Source organism: Microcaecilia unicolor, chromosome 6 (genome assembly GCF_901765095.1).
Source record: "Microcaecilia unicolor chromosome 6, aMicUni1.1, whole genome shotgun sequence".
NCBI lineage: Eukaryota > Metazoa > Chordata > Amphibia > Gymnophiona > Siphonopidae > Microcaecilia > Microcaecilia unicolor.
The window spans coordinates 332,964,211-332,986,212 of NC_044036.1; the positions used below are offsets into that span (position 1 = coordinate 332,964,211).

Here is a 22,002-nt window from a genome sequence, read left to right on the forward strand (position 1 = left end):
AGAACATACCAAGTAAAATCAAATTCAAACCTATCACCACCGTGGAAAGCAGCCTGTGGAGTACCCCAAGGATCACCATTATCACCAATACTCTTCAACATGATGATGATCCCATTGGCAAAGTCCTTATCCAAACGAGGCCTTAACCCATTCTTTTATGCAGATGACGTTACAATCTACATTCCCTTCAGACATAATTTGACTGAAATAACCAATGAAATAAATGATAGCCTGAACATCATGAACTCCTGGACAAACTCATTCCAACTGAAACTGAACAGTGAAAAAACACATTGCTTTATCCTCTCTTCTCAACATAACAACTTCAAACCCGCAATCTTAAACACCCCAGGACATACACTCCCTATTTCAGATAGCCTAAAAATACTCAGAGTAACTATCGACCGCAACCTCACTCTCAAGAGCCAAGTAAAAACCGTAATACAGAAAATGTTCTACTCAATGTGGAAACTCAAATGAATAAAACCTTTCTTCCCGAGGGATATCTTCCGTAAACTAATACTAAGCCATGCAGATTACTGCAACGGAATCTATGCGGGATGCAAAGAACAACTCGCAAAAAAACTCCAGACCACCCAAAATACAGCAGCATGACTGATATATGGTAAAACACGATTCGAAAGCGCTAAACCCCTTCGAGAAAGGATGCATTGGCTCCCAATGAAAGAACGGATCATCTTCAAAATCTGCACTTTAATCCACAAAATCATTTACGGCATAGTCCCAGGATACATGACAGACCTCATTGATCTACCAACTAGAAACAGACTCAGATCAGCACAATCATACCTAAACCTACATTACCCAAATTGTAAAGGGCTAAAATACAAAACAACTCACGCATCCAACTTCTCCTACATAAGTGCACAACTATGGAATGGACTCCCGCATGCAGTGAAAATAATACATGACCACCTAAATTCAGGAAATCATTGAAAACCCACCTCTTCAAAAAAGCTTATCCCACCGATCCAACCTAAACCCCCACACCCAGCAACACAACATAATCTATGATTGTACTGGACAATTTAATATCCTCGACCCCATGACGCCTGATACACTTCTACCTGTGACCATAACACAACCTTGTATTTATCAAATCGCCTTTACGATACTTTGTAAGCCACATTGAGCCTGCAAATAGGTAGGAAAATGTGGGGTATAAATGTAACAAATAAATAAATTAGGTAGACACCTGTTTACTCATAAAATGAGATTTCAGTATTGCCTAGGCTCTGCATGTTACTTTTCTTTTATAATGTGCATTGCCACCTTCCCTGATGGGGGGGGAGGGTAAAAAGGGCAGAAGAGCTCATGGAATTGAGAGTCTGGGGGGAAGGTTTTGATTTTACCTTTTTTTTCTATGCTGTGAACTTGAACTGATAGAAACAGCAGGGGCAAAGCCTGTAGGCATTCTTCTACCTGAAAACCTTGCAGGTCCGGTTCAGAGGGAAATGTTTGTAACTTCCACGTGGCATCTAAATAAAGTTTCCTCCCTTTGACATCACTGTCATGATGATTAATTATTATTTTGGGCACTTATGAAAGGAAATAATATTCCTGCAAGTCTTTTGGCTCTGCTGCCCTTCCATTACAAGATCTCCTTTGTTTTCCAGCTGTGTCTGTGTCAGTTGAACATAGATTGCTTTCTTTTTAATAGTTGCCAGTCCTGCTATGGCTGGTTGGCTCAGTGATTACGATGCACTGATAATATGAGGAAAATGAACAAGCAGGTTAGGGTGTTCCTACTAGCTGAGCAACCTTAGCTGCTCTTTACTTATTTCATTGAGTGATGAAGCTCGTGACTTGAAAGCAAAAGTTTTCGTAATCAAATCCCAGAGTCTCCAGGGAGAGTCTGGAGCTGTTGTTTGTGGTATGTACAGTCCTCCTTTTTCCCTCCCATCACCCTGATGGAGATAAGGCCTGGATGTAACCTGGTATAGATGGCAGTGCTGATCTATTCTATGCACATTGTCACTGCTATCTCTTACATGATCGCTATTGTTCCCTGCACAAAGTGCATGAGTCGTAGGAGCTGAGTGGAGAATTGTTCTGCATGATATGTCAGGCTACCTATGAGCCATCGGGCTCGGTCTGTTTTTTAATATTAGTTATACAGCAACCAGATGGTGGTTATTTTAGGTAACCTAATGTCCCAGGCTCCTAAAAGAACACAAGGCACGACCATGTCCCCTGACTCATCTCATCAGGAAACCCAGTTAGAGAATCTGATTCTCCACAAACCATGCAGACTATCTGACAACTCATTTTCTACTCCAGTAAAATTATGCTGGCTAATTTATGTAATTAGTTACTAACTTAATTATCCATGCAAGCCTGACCAGAAGAAAAGTAACTTGTTTTGGTCGCTTTGAAGTTTTAGGGTACAGGTGATCAAGAGCCAGGCACAGTGCCAAGAAAGTGCACCCAGATTTCTTTTTATTCCGTAAAGAAGAGAAATCCATATTGATGACAAGAATGATGTACACTTTAATCATTCTACACTTGAACTTATCCAGAATGCTGAGATTCAACATGCTTTGTCATTCTGATCACTTAATCCTAGGTCCATTTCTCTACACTTGTTTATTTATTTATTTGTTACATTTGTATCCCACATTTTCCCACCTATTTGCAGGCTCAATGTGGCTTACTTAGTACCGTGATGGCGTTCGCCAGTTCCGGTATGAACAAATACAAGGTGTTATTGTGGTAGAATAAGGTTCATGTTTGGTAGAAATTTAGAGGAACTTAGGGAGGAAGAGGGAAGTAGGGGTGTGTCCATTATGATCTTTGGTTTTGTTGTGTTGTAGGTACTCTGGCTTTTATGTTGGGTCGGTGGGATTTGCTTTTCTGAACAGGTTTGTTTTTAGTACTTTCCGGAAGTTTAGGTGGTCGTTCGTTGTTTTTACTATTTTTGACAGTTACTTAGCAGACCTCATCTGCTTTCAGCTTACACATCTTGTTCGAGAAACGCTTGTCAATCTTGATGTTTTCTCCCCAGAAGACATGAAGGGTGTTGATAACTGAATGAAGAACACAGTAGGTGGGTGAGGTTTGACGTGTCTTAAATTACCAAGGCTCCAGTTACCTGTTGCTTTGTGTTCTGTAATCTGCTACCGACTTGCAAGTCAGCCTGTGATACAAATCTTTCTCTGCCCCCTTCTCCCTCAACTCGTTCTCTTTCCACTCCCCCTGCTCAGTTTTTATTTTCTTTCTGTCTCCAATTATTGTCACTTCCATCTCCAGTGCCACTAGAGGCCTGAATCACAGAGCTTACCGTGCTTGCAACATTTGCTTTATACTGGTTGGAGCCAGTCTAAAGCAAACATTATTTAGCACATAATGCACAAAGGGGTTCTGTGTGGCTTTAACCTTTTGCTGTAGCTGCTAGCGATAATCCAATGCACATGTATTACAATGAGCTCATTAGTATTAAAGTGAGCATTCCATGCAATGCACAGACGTTTCCGTGCGATGCACAGAAAGGAGTACCTACCTTTAACATGCAAAATTTTCTGGCAGGTCTGGAGCTGTCGTTGTGTGAGGGTGACTTCTGGGAGAAGCACTGTGCTTGCATTTTTTAGTAGCAGAACTTGTCTGAAAGCAGAGAACATCTTAGAGGGATGAAGAAACAAGCAGACAGTCAATTGGCTTGGGAAAGCCACTATGATGTTTGCTTGGGGACTTTCAGCAAGGAGGAGATTCCCAAGTGAAATCATCGGGGGCAGTCTGAGAGAAGGCAATATAGGGTTACCATATTTGCAGAGACAAAAAAAGAGGACACAAAAAATAAAATGCTGGCCCCCACCCCTGCCATGCCACACCCCGCCACACAGTCACCTTGACCCCCCCCCCCCCAAGAGCTACATGTCTCCCTTTCCTTTCCCTCCTAGCCATGAGCAGCATGTCCCCCCCCCTCCATGTATGTCCCCATCATCACCAATCTTTTTTCCAGCCCCACTCCTTGCATCCACACTCCATCCATCTTTTCTACAGCCCCTACCCACCTCCCCTCCCACCCTTAGGCCAAGGTACCCTCCATGAATTTACCATAACGCCCCCTGGTGCTCTAATGACCTCTTTGGAGCAAGAAAGGATCTCACTCTTTCCTTCTCACTGCTGCTGACTTTCTCACTGCTGCAACTTCTTCAAAATGGCTGCCGAGACTTCAAGCAGTGGCCTCACGAGACTTCTGCGGAGCCAGCATCAGAGAACTGCAGGGGAAAGGAGACGGGGGGACAGCGGAGCCAGCAAGTATTGCAGGGGAAAGGAGAGAGTACAGTAGTGAGGATTCCTGGGCATGTGCAAGAACATGGACACTTCCTGAGAGACTGTTGATGTGCATGTGCTAGGTGCTTTCCCTACCGAGCTGCTTGCTAAATTTATGTGACTCTGATCTGCATGCGATTTTTCTTTGAGCATCGCTTTCTATTTCAAATCAGTAATTTCTATCGTAGATCTAAATACACGTGGTTTTGAACGGGGTCTTTTGAGCATCAGACCCTAGATGTCCTTTTCTTTCTGCCTTTGCTGCGAGAGGAGCAGTGCAGTCTCTCCCACTGCCAATGGTGGTGAGGTTCAAAGAGCAATGCTTTTACCTAGATGCCCAATGCTATTGTAAGGGAAGTCTCAAAGCAGCAAAAATGCAGTTTGAGTCACAAGGAGTCACCTTGACCCCTCCCCCCCCAAGAGCTACATGTCTCCCTTTCCTTTCCCTCCTAGCCTAGGAGTGGCCTAGTGCTTAGGGTGGTGGACTTTGGTCCTGAGGGACTGAGTTCGATTCCCACTTCAGGCACAGGCAGCTCCTTGTGACTCTGGGCAAGTCACTTAACCCTCCATTGCCCCATGTAAGCCGCATTGAGCCTGCCATGAGTGGGAAAGCGCGGGGTACAAATGTAACAAAAAAAAATGAGTTGATCAAAGAGAAGCCAAATGCAGTGGTTTTGTGTGCGTCTCTTTGACATCATGATTCTCATTTGTACCTGGCCTCTTCAGTAGCCAGTAATATCGTTGTGCTCTCTTTTGATGGTTTACAGGTACTGCTGCTGCAGTTCTGACAGGCCTGATCAGATCCAGGTGAAAGAACCAGGGTTATATCAGGCCCGACGTTAGGGGATGACAAACAAGGCAAGTGGCCTGGGCCTCCATGCCACGGGGGACCCCAAGCCTAAGGAAGCATATTCTGCAGGTGGATTTTGAGGCCCCCTCCCCAGTTTCTGCGCTGGGTCCCTATATATATAATACTGACCCTGGAACCTATACAAAGTGCCATTGCTGGGCTGGCCATGCTAACCAATGCATAAAGCCATAGAAGCCTTTTCATCCTCAACTGGAGTTCACAACTGTACATTTGTATTGATGTTCTCTTAATTAAATATTTGTTAGCCAAAACTAAATCTGTTAAGTATTCACAGTGTGCAGGTCTTCATTCATTGATAGTACAGTACAGTCTTGCTTACCCAACGTAAACAGGACTGAGCCATGTGAAAAGTCGGATAATACGAAAAACAATGGTAACCCCTTAAAAATGCATTGAAAACATACTTTTTGCATAAGGAACAGGCATATATGGTATCTGCATTTAAAATACAGTATTGTTTATGAACACTAACCAGCATCATGTGAAGCCAATAAACAGGAAGAGAACCTGCGCACTTCTTAATGGCAATGTGATAACATCACGGTGTGGGGGGGGGGGGGGTCCTGTCGAACATGCCGGATGGTTGGATTAGCGACTGTCAGATAATCAAGACCGTACTATAATATTAAAAGCAGGTTTGTTACTATGTTTTTTTTTCTCTTGGCCACAATACTGTTTATATTTAGATAAGTCATAACTCAGGTACCTACTTATTTTTATTGGGCTTCTGTTTGTGACACTTAGCCAAAAATAATTAAGACACAGTCTGTTTCCTTTTAGAAGGAGCAGATCTGTATTTAGTAGCATCTTTTTTAACAAGAGCTTTCAAAGGGCCAGTGCAAGGGGTAAAAAGCTGGGAACCGTGGTACAGCAGAATATGTATGTGCAGGTTGGAGAAACAACACTGGCCTCTTCAGTAGAGCTAAGTAACTGTTGGATTTTTTACATATCTGTACAGTAGTGGTAAAGAATCCAACCTTTGGTGACCTTCTAAATTTTCAGCAAAATAGGTTAAAACAAAACGCTGATATCCCTATAGGTGTGTTATGAATTTCATTTGGCATAAGTTAAATAACACTGAGCTTTACCTTGTACAGATTGTCAAATTTCAGGTTTACTAATCGCGTTTCTGTATATGCGATTTTGCTATGCTCCATGTGAAATGTCCAATAGCTTATAACTTGAAATCTTTCCTAGTTACTATGATGTTTTCTTGTGTTTGTTTAGCTGTCACAGAAGAGACTGCTACACTGAGATTGCATTGCCTTTACTTCAGAACCTGAGCATTGCTGAACAGCCGGTGAACTTGACTAGCCTTACACAGAGATACACTGAGAAAGCCGTTGAGTTCATCCAACATGCTAGGTAAGCATGGAAGAAGCATATTACTGCTTCTCTGTGGTGTCCAGCATTTCCTACAGAGTCCATTGCTCTGCATCATCTGTTTTTCATTCATGGATCAATCAGGATTAATTTAAAACATCTGCAGGTCAGGTTACTTATTAATGTCTACAGAGCGGACTTTGTATTTTTCAGGGGATTTCAAAGTTGCGTCATTACATGTGTACATTATGGTCCACTTTTAATGGAATCGGTTGTTTACACACGAGGACAGCCACGGACAAGAGCTGTGTTTAGAAAATTGTTGAAGAGTGTATCATTTTCTAAAGCATGTGTGAATATCGCATGATGGCTCACATACTATTGAGTCCTAGTTTTAATTTTGTCGGTACGAGCAGGAGTATTTTGTTTTTGTCTGTTATATTGTTATATGTCATATTTTAAGTTTTTGTTGTATTATTGTTTTTTATTTAGATTGTGTATGTAGGTGGAATACAGATTAATAAACCTTAAACCTTAAAGTCATAACTAGGCTGGTCTTTTATACTAAGGCGCGCTGGCGTTTTTAGCGTGCAATAAACGCTAAAGACGCCAATGTATTCCTATTGGGGGTTTTAGTGCGCTTATTTTTAATGTGCGCTAAAAATGCCAGCGCGCCCAAGTAAAAGACCCCCTAATTTGAGCAAGAGTCAGTGGAGGGATATGGAGCTCATTTGACACCTCTGGCCTGGGTCAATATTTCATCCAGCTTCTTCCTCAGTGACATTTACTGGTAATCTAACATGGTTCCATGCTAGTTCTCTTTCTCTTTGACTTTTCCAGTTTTAATCACGTGTTCACAGATCAAAGAGTGACTTTATGAACAGGTTCCCACATTCCTTATTTTATTTTATTTTATTTTATTTTTTTTGTTTGTTTGTTCACTACTAAAAAGGAAATATCTCTGTAGTGCTTGCCAACATCGTATTCCAAGCATGAAGTCATCAGAAGTATCCGTTGATGCTGGTCATTTTTATATTTTGAGATAAAGTTTTCAAGGGAAGTCTGTGTAGAGTCAGACGTGTGAGATGCAGCTGTCCTTGTTTTGGTGAATAGAAGAGGATTTATACAAGACGTGGAGGCATATTTTCAAAGCACTTAGACTTACAAAGTTCCATAGGTTACTATGAAACTTTGTAAGTTTAATCGCTTTGAAAATGTCTCTTTGTATGTCAGTATCAGTCAGATGCATAACGCTCACGCAACATTATTTAGTTACATTTGGGTAAACTGAAGCACAGGGATAGAGAGAAAGTTTAGCTGTACTTGTAGGGGGTAATTTTATACAATTTTTTTGTACATAAAACAGATTTTATAAAATTATCCCATGGATTACGGGCATAAAAGTATTGTGTGGTGCAAAGAAGGCATGTACTGTTATGTGACTCAGGTCTAGGAGTTTTTATTTTTAGGGTGGAGCATGTCAGAGTAGCGATTTACATGGATAACTTACAAAATGCACATATACTTCACGCACTTAACATTTACACCTGCTCCCAAGCAGGCATAGATGTCCACGGCTCCATCTAGTTGTGATTTCTACTGGTTGACCCCCTTGTATTTTATCAAGACATATGAGTGCCCGTGCACCTGTATTGAATAGGTACCTGTGGGACTGTCAAACGTAGGCAATTTGATGAAGTCAGGATGTGAAGTCTGGAGCCCCACATTCATTCTTGTTTCCCAGCGCCAGCCACTAGTTCAGACTCCTTATCCTGGTACGCTGTGCTGCATGTTGGAAAAATCACACTCTGCGGATCTTAAGAATTTGCACGTACACATGTCTCCCAAATCTAGGTGTGAGCATTTACACAAGCTCTGTGGCTGATGTAAGTGTCCATGACTAAATACATATTCACTAATATACCCAGTTATGCTAGCATTCTATAAAAGAAAATAGACTATACTAGATGCGAGCACATTGTATTGCCTCCCTCCCTTCACCCTCCCCACAGTTTTCTTTCCCATCTCCCTATCTAATCGGCATTTAAAAGATCGTGTAAATTCAAACAAAACATACCTCTTATAACTCGTTAAAATGTAACTCAAAAACAATAGGCATTACTTTGTTAAATGTGCAAGAAAACCATATTCTTCTTCTTAACATTGTTTTCTTAACTATCAAAGTCTATAGTGGTCTCACAGTCCATCGTTTCAAACTATGTGCAAATAATAAACCGTCTACAGAGCCAGAGCTCATTTCCATTCTGTGTTCCTCGATTGTTCATCCTGCAACTGAAAAAGAACGTTCCGATGATATATGATGGCAGGAGTTTCAAGTAGAGGTGTGACGGGGACATAATCTAGTCCCTGTCCCCTCATCATGTCCACAGACTTCCCATTGTCCCCGTCCCTGTGTACACCTCTGCCACATACTTTCCTTTTTAGAATATGTACACAAGTATTGCCATACTGGGACAGACCGAAGGTCCATCAAGCCCAGCATCCTGTTTCCAACAGTGGCCAATCCAGCTCACAAGTACCTGGCAAGATCCCAAAAAAGTACAGTACATTTTACGCTGCTTATCCTAGAAATACAACCAACTAGTGGTAGAACATGTGGTACTCCGTGCTTCTAATTGCTAGTTTGTAATGGGGAAGTCTCATACGGTCACTGAGGCAACTGTATGAGACTTCCCCATTACAAACTAGCAATTAGAAGCACGAAGTCTCATACGGTCACTGAGGCAACCGTATGAGACTTCCCCATTACAAACTAGCAATTAGAAGCATGAAGTCTCATACGGTCACTGAGGCAACCGTATGAGACTTCCCCATTACAAACTAGCAATTAGAAGCAAGGAGTATCACATGTTCTACCACTAGTTGGTTGTGTTTCGTTTACGGTACATTGGTGGAGCATTGCCATCTACATTTTTTGACAGTTATCCTAGAAATAGGCAGTGAATTGTCCACAAGTCCATTTTAGTAATGGTCTATGGTCTTTTCCTTTAGGAAGCCAGCCAATCTTTTTTAAACCCCGCTAAACTAACTACTTTTACTACATTCTTTGGCAACGAATTCTAGAGTTTAATTACACATTGAGTGAAGAAATATTTTCTCCGATTCGTTTTAAATTTACTACTTTGTAGCTTCATTGTGTGCTCCCTAGTATTTTTGGAAAGAGTAAACGAGCGATTCACGTTTACCCGTTCCATTCCACTCATAAGTTCCAAATAGGCTTCTGTTTTATAGAATTGCTCTCTTAAGCCTTCATTCCAATTAAATTTCCAAACTGTATTACAACCCGTTGTGTGTGTAATTCATTTTTCACTCTGCAGATTCCAGCGTCCGTCCCCTTCTTGAGTCATCAGAAACAGTATAGTTACTGGTTACATATAGGGCCAGGTTCTATATAAGGCACCTAAAAAAATCTGTGCGGTAAACATTTCCGCCTAAGTGTATTCTATAAGTGGCGTCTAGATTTTGGCATGGTATAAAGAGTACACTTAGTTGATATCCCAGCGCCTCCATTTACACTGACAAAAATGTGGCATAAATCCCTGCACGTAGATTTACACGCACTGGGCCACATTGTATAACGACACACGTAAATTTGGAAATGCCCACTGAACACCCATAACCACGCTCCATTTGAACTGCACATATTAGAATTTAGGTGCAGTTCATTACAGAATAAGCTTAGCAAATTGTACGTGTAAATTCTAATTATTGTCAATTAGTGCTCATTATTATCAATGCTGATTCGTTTGTTAAGCCAATTAACTTATGCACGTTGTTATAGAATGTGCCTGGATTTCAGCAAAGATCTCTAGGTGCTCTGTATAGAATCTGGCAGATAGATGGGCTGCGAGAAGAAAAGAACCCTGCATGACACTGAGTGTTTTTCTCTAGGCGTAGGCTCTGTTTAGTTGATTCACGACAGGATTTTGCCAGATGACGGGCAGCGTGCAACAGATTTCTTCTTTTCTGGGAAAGGAACTGTATGTTTTGACTCCGTGCCATTCACTGCATTTCTGAGACACAGACACATGTTGCAATGCAAACTGTGGATGCACTTAAAGTTTATTCTAAGTGTCGTTGTAAGACTGCACATTATTTAATCATCCTGTTATAGAAGATAGATATGAAAGATTCCTCCAGTTGTATTTACAGCAGTAAAAAGATCATTTAAAAGACTTCCTCTAAGAACTGTGTATCTTTTGCTGCCAGTGTATTAACTGACCAGTATTTTATTAAGAAGCTGTTGACATACGCTGTCTTCTTGAATGTCTTATTTGGAATTCTTTGGTTGGTACCTAGCAGTATTGTTTAAGAATCTTATTACTGGTCTATTCAACAGGTTAGGAAAGATGAGAAAAATATTGGCCACGGTGAAATTTTCTAGGTGGAGTTGAAGAGTGCATATTTAAAGGTCATTGGGCATGATTAATATCGAGATTGTTGTTTTCCCAGAGTTCCGGATATGACTCCTAAAGTTTTTTCCTCTGAAATGATTCCTCTTAGTATATTTATTCAAAAGGAGTGAAGCCTGTGAAACTGGGATTATCTTAATCAGTGGGAATTGGATTAGAGATTCAAGTGTTTGTATTGTTAAATAGTTTCTGGTTTTAAAAGAGAAAAAAATGAAATCAGGTCCATTATTTCCACTAATACTGGACAATAAGTATGTTTCCAACGAAATTAATTGACTATACACCGTCTTGGGTTTGAAGAAGCCAACCAGACGATCAATGTGGAATAATGATTCAGATAAATAATAACTGGGGACAATCAGGTTAATACCACGTTTTCTTGGTTTACTGTTGTTTAATTGATCTCCTTGTCTTGTTTCACTCTCCCTATTTATTTTGTGGTCTAAGAAAGAGAAAGATTGTATATAATTCATTTATCTAGTTGAGATTGTTTTCCTCTAATATTGTATTAATGTACAGTCATCTCTGTATTACTGTGTGCAAGTGACCCTTGTAAAATGAAAAATTATAAATAAATGATTAAAAAAAAAAAAAAAGGTCATTGGGCACTGTTACATTTTGGACATACCATCCAGACAGTGCCAAACTTATCAAGAATTCAGTAGATACTGTATAGTGTTTAGAAAGGGCACATACTCATTAACGTCCTCACAATCAAATTAAATTGCACACCCTTCCACACACAATATCTTATGAATAATTATATCCAGAGTTGCTGTTCTTGGACCATCAGAGGTTCGGCTGTTTCTGGAGTCCCACTACAGTGGGTTTTAGTTTCATTCTTCATCAGTCCCAGATGTTTATTACGTTACGTAGCATTGCACTACATAAAATTCTTATGTGTTGCTAATACCCAAATAGGGAAGGGGGAAAAGGGAAATGGGAGTTGATATACCTCCTTTCTGTGGTTTTTGCATCTACATTCAAAGCGGTTTATATAGTATATACAGGTACTTATTTTGTATATGGGGCAATGGAGGGTTAAGTGACTTGCCCAGAGTCACAAGGAGCTGCAGTGGGAATCGAACTCAGTTCCCCAGGATCAACGTCTGCTGTACTAACCACTAGGCTACTCCTCCACTAGCAACATTCCATGTAGAATCTCAAATAGTAGCAACAGAATCTCAAACAGTAGCCAACATTCCATGTAGAACCTTTAGATAGAAGCAACATTCCATTTAGAATCTGAAATAGGGAAAGGGAAATGGGACTTGATATACCGCCTTTCTGAGGTTTTTGCAACTACATTCAAAGCGGTTTACATATATTCAGGTACTTATTTTGTACCAGGGGCAATGGAGGGTTAAGTGACTTGCCCAGAGTCACAAGGAGCTGCAGTGGGAATCAAACTCAGTTTCCCAGGATCAACGTCTGCTGTACTAACCACTAGGCTACTCCTCCACTAGCAACATTCCATGTAGAATCTCAAATAGTAGCAACAGAATCTCAAACAGTAGCCAACATTCCATGTAGAACCTTTAGATAGAAGCAACATTCCATTTAGAATCTGAAATAGGGAAAGGGAAATGGGACTTGATATACCGCCTTTCTGAGGTTTTTGCAACTACATTCAAAGCGGTTTACATATATTCAGGTACTTATTTTGTACCAGGGGCAATGGAGGGTTAAGTGACTTGCCCAGAGTCACAAGGAGCTGCAGTGGGAATCAAACTCAGTTTCCCAGGATCAAAGTCTGCTGTACTAACCACTAGGCTACTCCTCCACTAGCAACATTCCATGTAGAATCTCAAATAGTAGCAACAGAATCTCAAACAGTAGCCAACATTCCATGTAGAACCTTTAGATAGAAGCAACATTCCATTTAGAATCTGAAATAGGGAAAGGGAAATGGGACTTGATATACCGCCTTTCTGAGGTTTTTGCAACTACATTCAAAGCGGTTTACATATATTCAGGTACTTATTTTGTACCAGGGGCAATGGAGGGTTAAGTGACTTGCCCAGAGTCACAAGGAGCTGCAGTGGGAATTGAACCCAGTTCCCCAGAATCGGAGTCTGTTGCACTAACCACTAGGCTACTCCTCCACTCCACTAGCCTACTCCTCCATAACATTCACATTCTCACACACATCCACACACCCTCTCCCACCTGCATCCATTCCACCTCCACATGGCCTCGTGAATGAGGTAATTCTATAACCGGGTGCCCTGACGTAGGCCTTCCACGCTGAGCACCAAGATGCCATTGTACAAGACCAGTGTAAGTAGGCATTAGTGTTCTATAAGTTAACTTGGAGACACACCCATGCCCCTCTCCTGCTCTGTCCACGTGTACACCCCCTTGCAATTACTATGTACTGTTTGTATCGTAGCACTTCTGCACGTATAACGCTTGTAACTCCACGTGTGCAGTTACAGAACTGCCCTTTAGTGTTTCTGAGACAGGTATAGTCGTGTCTTGGGTTCAGCCTGTAGGATCAGTTTATTAGCCCAGTGACCGCATTAAGTATTTCACATTTAATTTACCCTTTTAGTGACTTGCTGCCATGCTGTCTGCTTCTGAATCGTCTACTGTAACCTTATTAACTACTACATTGTTATTTGGCTTTGCCCACAAAGCATCCCAGAAATTTGATATTCAGCTGAAAGCTAATTTGACATTTGGTGGATGCCGGAGAAGACTGGGGATTTGAGTTCTAACATGTGATAGGCAGGCAGGAGGCGTGTGATGTTCTATAAACAGGCTGAGAAAGGACTTTATCTTCTCAGATGTGTTACTGATTAAATTATACCAGCTGGAAATGTACAGGGCACTCAGATGGCTCTTCTGTTATGTAACTATTATGCAACGCTTGAGCATAGCAAAAAAAGAATGGCTCAGGGTCCAGCTTTACCATTCTTGAACTTAAGTAACTGCTACCCTGATTAAATTTCAAAAATAATACAAGGTGACCCGGAAAGTATTCAGTCCAAAAAAACTGTAAATTAGTGTAATGATTTCTGTACTGCAGCCATCAGAAATTGTATATTATCTCTTGAAAATAATTTGTGTAAGTCAGAGAATGGCTAGGTTTCATAGGTTTTTTGGGGGGGAACCATGGGGTTGATATTTAACGGGGTTTAACTCGTGAGCGGAGGAGTAGCCTAGTGGTTAGTGCAGTGGACTTTGATCCTGGGGAACTGAGTTCGATTCCCACTGCTGCTCCTTGTGACTCTGGGCAAGTCACTTAACCTTCCATTGCCCTTGGTACAAAATAAGTACCTGAATATATGTAAACCGCTTTGAATGTAGTTGCAAAAACCTCAGAAAGGCGGTATATCAAGTCCCATTTCCCTTTCCCCCCCTTTCCCTTCCCCCTATTGCCTGGTTAAACCCTACTGAGGTGTGGCTGCCAGTATTCAATGGCACGTTACTGGGTTCCGCTGCTGAATATCACCTCGAACCAGCTGTTTCCTAATGGTTAGTGCAGCGGGCTTTGATCCTGACAACCTGGGTTCAATTCCCACTGCAGCTCCTTGTGATTTGGGGCAGAGTCACTTAACCCTCCATTGCTCCTGTTTAGGGGGCGGGGAGAGAGATATTCTCATTCATTTGAAACCAAGTGGCAAATTTCGCTCCTGTCCCAACTAGCCACTAGACTACCCAATGATATGGTAGGCCCAGGGTTGGGGGGGTGGAGGGCCTAACTGTGGATCCAGGAAGGGGGAGGGAGTGGGGGCTGCACATTTCAGTGTCGGCCAAAATGCACCATTTTCAGCTGAAACTGAAATTCGGTAGGCTGCAAACTCTACAGAAGTGCTACCAAAACTTCTAATACTGGAAACTGCATTTTGTATTGTTGTCTGAGGTATAAGTATGTAAACTGATGCACATACATCCCTTTTACACTTCTCTTCCTAGGGGTGGGGTTTACACATGCACATGGCTTATAAATACACATATCTGCCTCAGATACTTGTAATTTTCAAAGGGAAAGTATGCACATAATTTCCCTTTTTAAAACTGGTACCACCTCTGCGCATATCTGCCTGTCATGACCTGTTATAAAATTACCTTCTAAAATACCTGCAAGGAAATTTAGCAGAGAAATAATGCTCTCTATTAATACTTTCAGCCAGAAGAATTTCAGTTCCGTAAGACTGAGCCCCTGGAACCATCCCCAGTCTAATCATGGAAATATTCTTTAAAAATTACACTGATCTACTGTTTATATTCTGGTTATGTGGCTATTGCCTTTACCTGAGATAAACGAGAGGATATCTGAACGGAGTATTGCAACGACTGTTCATGAATATCATCTAATGTATGCATGGCAGATATTTTCACTTTTCACATTCAATTTTATTTGATATAGAGTCTATACAAATATATCAAAGCAGTTTACAATAGTTAAAATCATATAACAGAAAGGGGAAAATACAATACATGAGCATGTCTAAATTACACTCAAATAAAATATATCATGAGATTATGTTAAAATTGTTGGATTATTTGTAGTAAATAATTAGCAGATTTTAGTACACACAGCTTCAGCTTTAGAAATGTTAATTTCTTTCTTCATCTCTCTCTCATTCATCCCTGAATAATTCACTGCTGAGTCACTTTAAAGTTGAAGTAACAAAACATCTGTTTACTCACAGTTTGCAGTTAGATTATAATCAGACAGGCTTATATATACATATTACTATACATTTGTATTATCAGCTCCTTCCATGTGCTTAGATGGTAATGGATGCTCACACCACCATAGATCCTCTCAGGTTAGGAGAGATCATGAGCTCCATGTGCTCCATGTGCTGCATGTGCTGCATGTCTAACCCCCACAGGAAGTTACATAGCTGTGTGACCTCTCTAAGTAATTCACATCAGAGGTCACAGAGTAATCACAGAGAAATAATAGGTGACAGTCAATGCATGTAAAATACAATTACATTCCAACAAAAATTACTCAGTGAAACATAAGGAAGGGTGGGTGTGAGCAGAAACAAGACGACATCAGGTGCAATATTGCCAGCTTTGTGGATCACGAAGCAGCATAGCCAATGAGGCAATTCAGGAGGATACAGAGGGGAATGCTAAGTATCTTAAATTTTTTAAATGAAGCCTCAAAACAAAATTCAGAAGGAATAGAATTTTAAAGTGATGGTGCTATAACATGAGAACACGATTTTCCCGCCTTATAGCAGAGGTCTTCAACCTAGACCTTGGGGAACACCCAGCCAGTCGGGGTTTTCAGGATAACGAGGAAACGGAAATGGGACTTGATAATACCGCCTTTCTGAGATTTTTGCAACTACATCCAAAGCGGTTTACATATATTCAGGTACTTATTTTGTACCAGGGGCAATGGAGGGTTAAGTGACTTGCCCAGAGTCACAAGGAGCTGCAGTGGGAATCGAACTCAGTTCCCTAGGATCAAAGTCCACTGCACTAACCACTAGGCTACTCCTCCGACTGGATGGATGTGCCCCGAGGACTGGTTTGAAAACCTCTGCCTTATAGGAATGAACCTTAAGATGATTAGGAACTACTAACAGATGTTGGGAAGACCGGAAAAGGCAGGAGTACGGACTAATAGTAAACCACAATGAGATATTTACTGGAGCCGAAAAGAAATTAGAAGCCAATGTTCTTCAGTTAAGGGAGAGACACTTGTACTTTGCACTATGACTCAGATTCACTGCAGTGTTTTGTATTAGTTGAAGCCTTCTAAGTTGATGTTGAGGAGACCATTTAATATTGAATTACAGTGATCAAGTCGACTCATAACTAATGAATGAATCAGTATGCAAATAAAAGAGATATTTTTAAAAAAAGGAACTGGCTGGTTGATGAGATATATTGCAAGGATGATGATATATAACAGTGATGGCGAACCTTTCAGAGACCGAGTGCCCAAACAGCAACCCAAAATCTAATTATTTATCGCAAAGTGCCGGTACTCATTATGGGCGGGGTCACCACATGACTCCACCCATATGATAGCCACACCCCTTACACCAGCCATGGCGCATATAAACAGACATCATTGAAAATATTATACTAGTATAGGAGAAAAAAAATAACATGATTTTCTTTCATTATAAATCATTTCTGTAAGCTGTTACAGCTCCAGTATACCCAGTGCAAAATAAGACAGCAGATGTAAATTCTCAAATTGGACATATTCCAAACACTAAAATGAAAATAAAATTATTTTTTTCTACCTTTGTTGTCTGGTGACTTTGTTTTTCTATCCATATTGATCCTAGTCGCTGATTCTGCTGCTCTCTATCTGTTCTCTTAACTCCGTTTCCAGGGCTTCCTTTCCATTTATTTCTTTACTTTCCTCCTTTCTTCTTCATTTCTTGCCCTCCATTCATGTCCAGCAACCCTCCTCTCCCCTCCAGCCACAAATGTCCAGCCACCCTCCTCTCCCCCCTGCCCTCCCCTCCAGCCACCCTCATCTCCCCCCTGCCCTCCCGCCCACCCTCCCAGCACCAAGCAGGCCTCCCTCCCACCAAGCACCAGGCCTCCCACCGAGCACCAGGCCTCCCTCCCACCGAGCAGCACCCAGCATCAGGCCTCCCTCCCACCCAGCATCAGCCCTCCCTCCCTCTCACCCAGCACCAGGCATCCCACCCGGCATCAGGCCGGCCTCCCACTCACCCACCCAGCACCAAGCATCAGGCCTCCCTCCCACCCACGCACCCCACCCAGCACCAGGTACCCATCACCCCTCACACCCAGCACCAGGCATCGGGCCTACCTCCCTCCCTCCCACCCAGCATCAAGCACCAGGCCTCCCTCCCACCCAGCATCAGGCCTTCTTTCCTCCCACCCATCGAGTACCAGGTCGCCCCCCCCCCCCCCCCCGGCACGCGCGCCCAGCCATTTTCCCTTCATCCGTGCTACAAAAAGAAAAAGAAAAAAACCCCAAGCAATCGTGGCACCACGCGCCGTCCAGTTCCCGCCCCCCCCCCCCCCCCCCCGAAATTTAAAACTCATACCTGTCCTGCTCGGGGTTAAGGCAGCGTCGGCAGCGACAGCACCAGTGAAAAGCGTGCTAGCTTGACACGCCTTCAGCTTCCCTTCTGTCTTTCAAGCTCTGGTCCTGCCCTCAAGAGCTTGAGAGACAGAAGAGAAGCTGAAGGCGCGCCGAGCTAGCACGCTTTTCACTGGTGCTGTCGCTGCCGACGCCGCCTTAACCCCGAGCAGGACAGGTATGAGTTTTAAATTTCAGGGAGCGGGAACTGGACGGCGCGCGGTGCCATGATTGCTTGGGTTTTTTGTTTTTTTTTCTTTTTGTAGCACGAAGGACGGGGAAAGTGGCTTGGCGCGCGTGCCAACAGAGAGGGCTCTGCGTGCCCTCTGTGGCACGTGTGCCATAGGTTCGCCATCACTGATATATAAGTACAAGGTGATGCTGGACATTTTGAGCTTAATATACAAGTATCTTCCATAGAGATACCAGTTTGAAGTTCATGAATATCGCCCTTGCCACTGTTTAGGGTAAAAAAAAAAAAAAAACATTACAGTTTTCAAAGCGCTCATACTTTCATCCACAGAGAAAAAGGGCAGTGAAAGGCTGGTGGAGGGAAAGTGCAACCAGAGATTTCAAAATGAAAATGAAATCTCTGTGCCAATGTGGCATCTGTATTGCACCTTCTTCAAGACAGGTGCGAACTGCGTGGGTATCTGTGGTCCACACAGAGTTCACCCAAATTTTGTAAGGGACATCAGTAGGGGGTTTTCTTTTTCAAATTAGATTACAGACCCATGGGTAAAAATTATCCGTGGACCTGCATCCATCCGTGCATTTGATGGTTGTTCCTACATTTTTATTGAAACAAATGAAAGTAACTTCTTTTTGAAACTAGTGGCAGACTGTGATTTTGCAAAATTCAACGTCATCAGCGGGCACTGTGAAATGCACTACAGTTAATAGACAGAACACTTTATAATAGAAGCAGGTCTCTTTCTCTTCCTCACTTTGCTCACTTATGTCGGTGTCTGAGGATGCATACATAATTGAACGGTCAGAGGTACTAAACATGCTTTTGATGTAGCAGTATCCTCAAATCTACAGGAGGATGTCTTGTTCCGTCTTGCCAGATCCTGGGAATGACACACCCAAGTTCTTTATGACAGTGGAGCTTACACAGTGGTCCTTAACTGAGAATACCTGCATGCTCTCTACCATGACTTCTTTGAATTTATCTGCAGCGATAGAAACGCTTGTAACCCAATCTCTTGTCACCCACCTCCCTTCTCTAGGGAGATCATTAAGTCATGCTTTGTTATATGGAAAAAAACAAGATGGTTGGATTAATTGGCCAGCTGAAAATAAACATGTAGTAACAACAGATGATTGGTGTTGGGATACAGCTGTAGTACTCGGTCCATATCATGCCGTGAGCCACAGTTATTCTATATAATAATTTGCACCTCCAACGTTCTGAAGCTGCCTGCCAGGAAGTTGAAGCCCAGTTCGTAATGTGTGAAGCCTTCCACTGTCGTCACTGTGTTGCCTGGGAAACCGCGACACGTCTCAAGCACGGGCGCTACGAGTTCGCACCACCATCTCCATCCCCTCCCAGTTCAGCAGTCCCGCCCCCTCTCCTCCCATGTCCGCCGGCCAGCGCCTCCCTCCTTCTGTCTCCGTGGCCTCCGACAGCAAGGAGGACGTGTGCGGGTGCCCCAGCCCTTCGTATGTGGCAGCTGCTGTTTAAAAAGTTTTACCTGCTGCTCGGCCGCCAACACTGAAGTCCAGCAAGTACAGACGCTGCTTCAGACAGGCTGTGGTTTCGCTTCTGTTTCTGCAGTTCCAGTGGTCCCGCCCTTCTGCAAACAAGAAATGAGGGCGGGACCAGAGGAACAGTTGAAACAAGTGGCGTCTGTACTTGCTGCACGTCAGTGTTGCCGGACGAGCAGGAGGTAAAACTTTTTAAACAGCTGTCTTTCTTCTATGTTTGTGCAGCGCTGCGTACGCTTTGTAGCGCTATAGAAATGCTAAGTAGTAGTAGTACGAAGGGCTGGGGCACCAGCACACGCCCTCCTTGCTGTCGGAGGCCACAGACCCAGAAGGAGGGAGGGGCCCGGATAGAGGGGGGGTCCTGAGACGAGGGGGGAGGAGGAGGGGGAGGAGGAGGGGATGGGGGCAGGAGGAGGGGTGGAGAGGGGGAAGGAGGAGAAGGGTGGGTGATGAGGAGGGGGGAAGGGGAGGGGGCCCTGGAACCTTGCTAGCGCCCGTTTCCTTTCTGTTGGAAACGGGTCTCTTTTACTATTATTTTATATTGAACAAAGTATGGCAGATGCACATTCAAATAACTATCTGCAAGATTTCTATATCATACGAAACTGCATTGCTCCTTAAAACCTGTCCACGCTTTTTCTTTAAAAACAAAGGAGAAAGGAGCTTAGGATCATTTTTCAGGAAAAGGTTATTCTTGATAAGTTGGATTTCAAATTGTACATTTGAAATGTGTGTAAGAAATGCTTTTTTGTTCTCCAGATGATATGTTCGAAAAGCCCTCGTCTTACCAAGAAATCCACTTGGAAGCAGGTCATACCGGACTCTGGGAGCTCAGTATAGGCAGCCTTTGACATACAGAGTGCTCTCTGTTAAAGTGTGATATTGTGGCCTTGCAGCCGTGTTTAACTGTTCCCTGATGTAGGCATTTGAATGCCAAAACATGTCGGGCATTGAGTGTAACATGTAAATGGTAGGACAACAGTGATGTAGAACAGTATCATGGGTTTTGCTCTTCTAATAAAGGTGTTTACATCTGTGGCTACTGCTCAGTTTGTGTTGCTGCTTCTGTTTGTACCTGTCACTTCTGCAGCTGTTTTCATGCTTCTTCCTACTGGCCTAAATTTAAATGTCAATTGTGCTCATAGATACTAGCACTTGTGCGGCTAATTGTACACTTTAGGCACTTAAGCAGTAGCTGCGTGCTCAGAGTTATTCTATAAACGTCAGAGTTGGTGTTCTGCTAGTGGTGCTCAGTATTATGCTGACCACCCCTGGCGTTATGCCTGGAAAATCAATGCTGGGCCACGTCTGGGCTTCGGCATTGAATTTCAGGGTTTGTGGAGCTGGTGAAAAACATAGCCAGTTAAGCTCGATATTCGGTTATGGGTTACCGCATAAAGATAGAACTGACTTTTATGCAGTGCCATTTATGCAGTTACCCCAGCCAACAGCCAGATGCTGACTCCACCCCTGGAATGCCCGCAAAACAGCTAGTAAGCACTAACTGGTTAAGTGCCACTGAAAATGACCAGTTAGTCCCAAACAGGCAATGTGACCAGCCAGGAGCTGTTTCTGGCCGATTAAATCGCTATGAATACTGACCCAGACATGTTCAACTCAGCATGTGGGGGGCATTCACAGGGGAGGGGCGTGAGGAGGACCAACATTTATTTATTTATTTATTTATTGTACATTTGTATCCCGTGCTTTCCCATTCAAAGCAGGTTCAATGCGGCTTACATATTAATAATGAATACAGCATATTGTTAGAGAAAGTATAAGTTAAGTATAGCAGAATAACAAAAGGGATAAGTAGGTGGAGATAGGCAATGGAGAAGGGAGAAAGATGGGAGATATAGTCTGGATCAAAGTCGTTGTCGTCTGGATATGTGTTGGGTAGATGTGTTCATAAGATTAGTCTGGATCATTTGGATAGGTTTGCTTGAATAGATGGGTTTTCAGTGCTTTCCGGAAGGGTAGATAGTTGCAGATTGATCGGATAAGTCTGGGGAGGGCATTCCAGAGTTGGCTGCCTAAGAAGTTGTTGGATCTATAATAGGTTTTGTACTTGAGTCCTTTGCAATTGGGGTAATGCAGGTTGAGGTAATTTCGTGACGCTTCAGACATGTTCCTGGTTGGGAGGTCAATCAGATTGAGCATAGTAACTTACAGAATACTGTAGGTAAGAGGGGACACCTAGGCGTGTCGGTCCTGATTTACACTAGTCAGCTGTAACGGAGTAGAATTAGCGCTCAGCACGCAGCATCTTGTGGTACCTAGTTAGAGAATTACCCGAATATATCTTTGCAAGATGCTAGCATTAGCAG

The 22,002-nt window shown here is 42.7% G+C and overlaps 1 protein-coding gene across 7 annotated transcripts in view; it reads left to right on the forward strand.

Annotated features, from left to right (window-relative positions):
* Positions 1 to 22,002, forward strand: part of ARSG (arylsulfatase G) — a 173,370-nt gene that overhangs the window by 88,699 nt on the left and 62,669 nt on the right. For all 7 annotated transcript variants that reach the window (XM_030208469.1, XM_030208465.1, XM_030208467.1 and 4 more), the window contains one exon: positions 6,392 to 6,529. In XM_030208469.1, the coding sequence (XP_030064329.1) occupies positions 6,392 to 6,529 (138 nt within the window). The remainder of the gene's footprint in view (positions 1 to 6,391; positions 6,530 to 22,002) is intronic.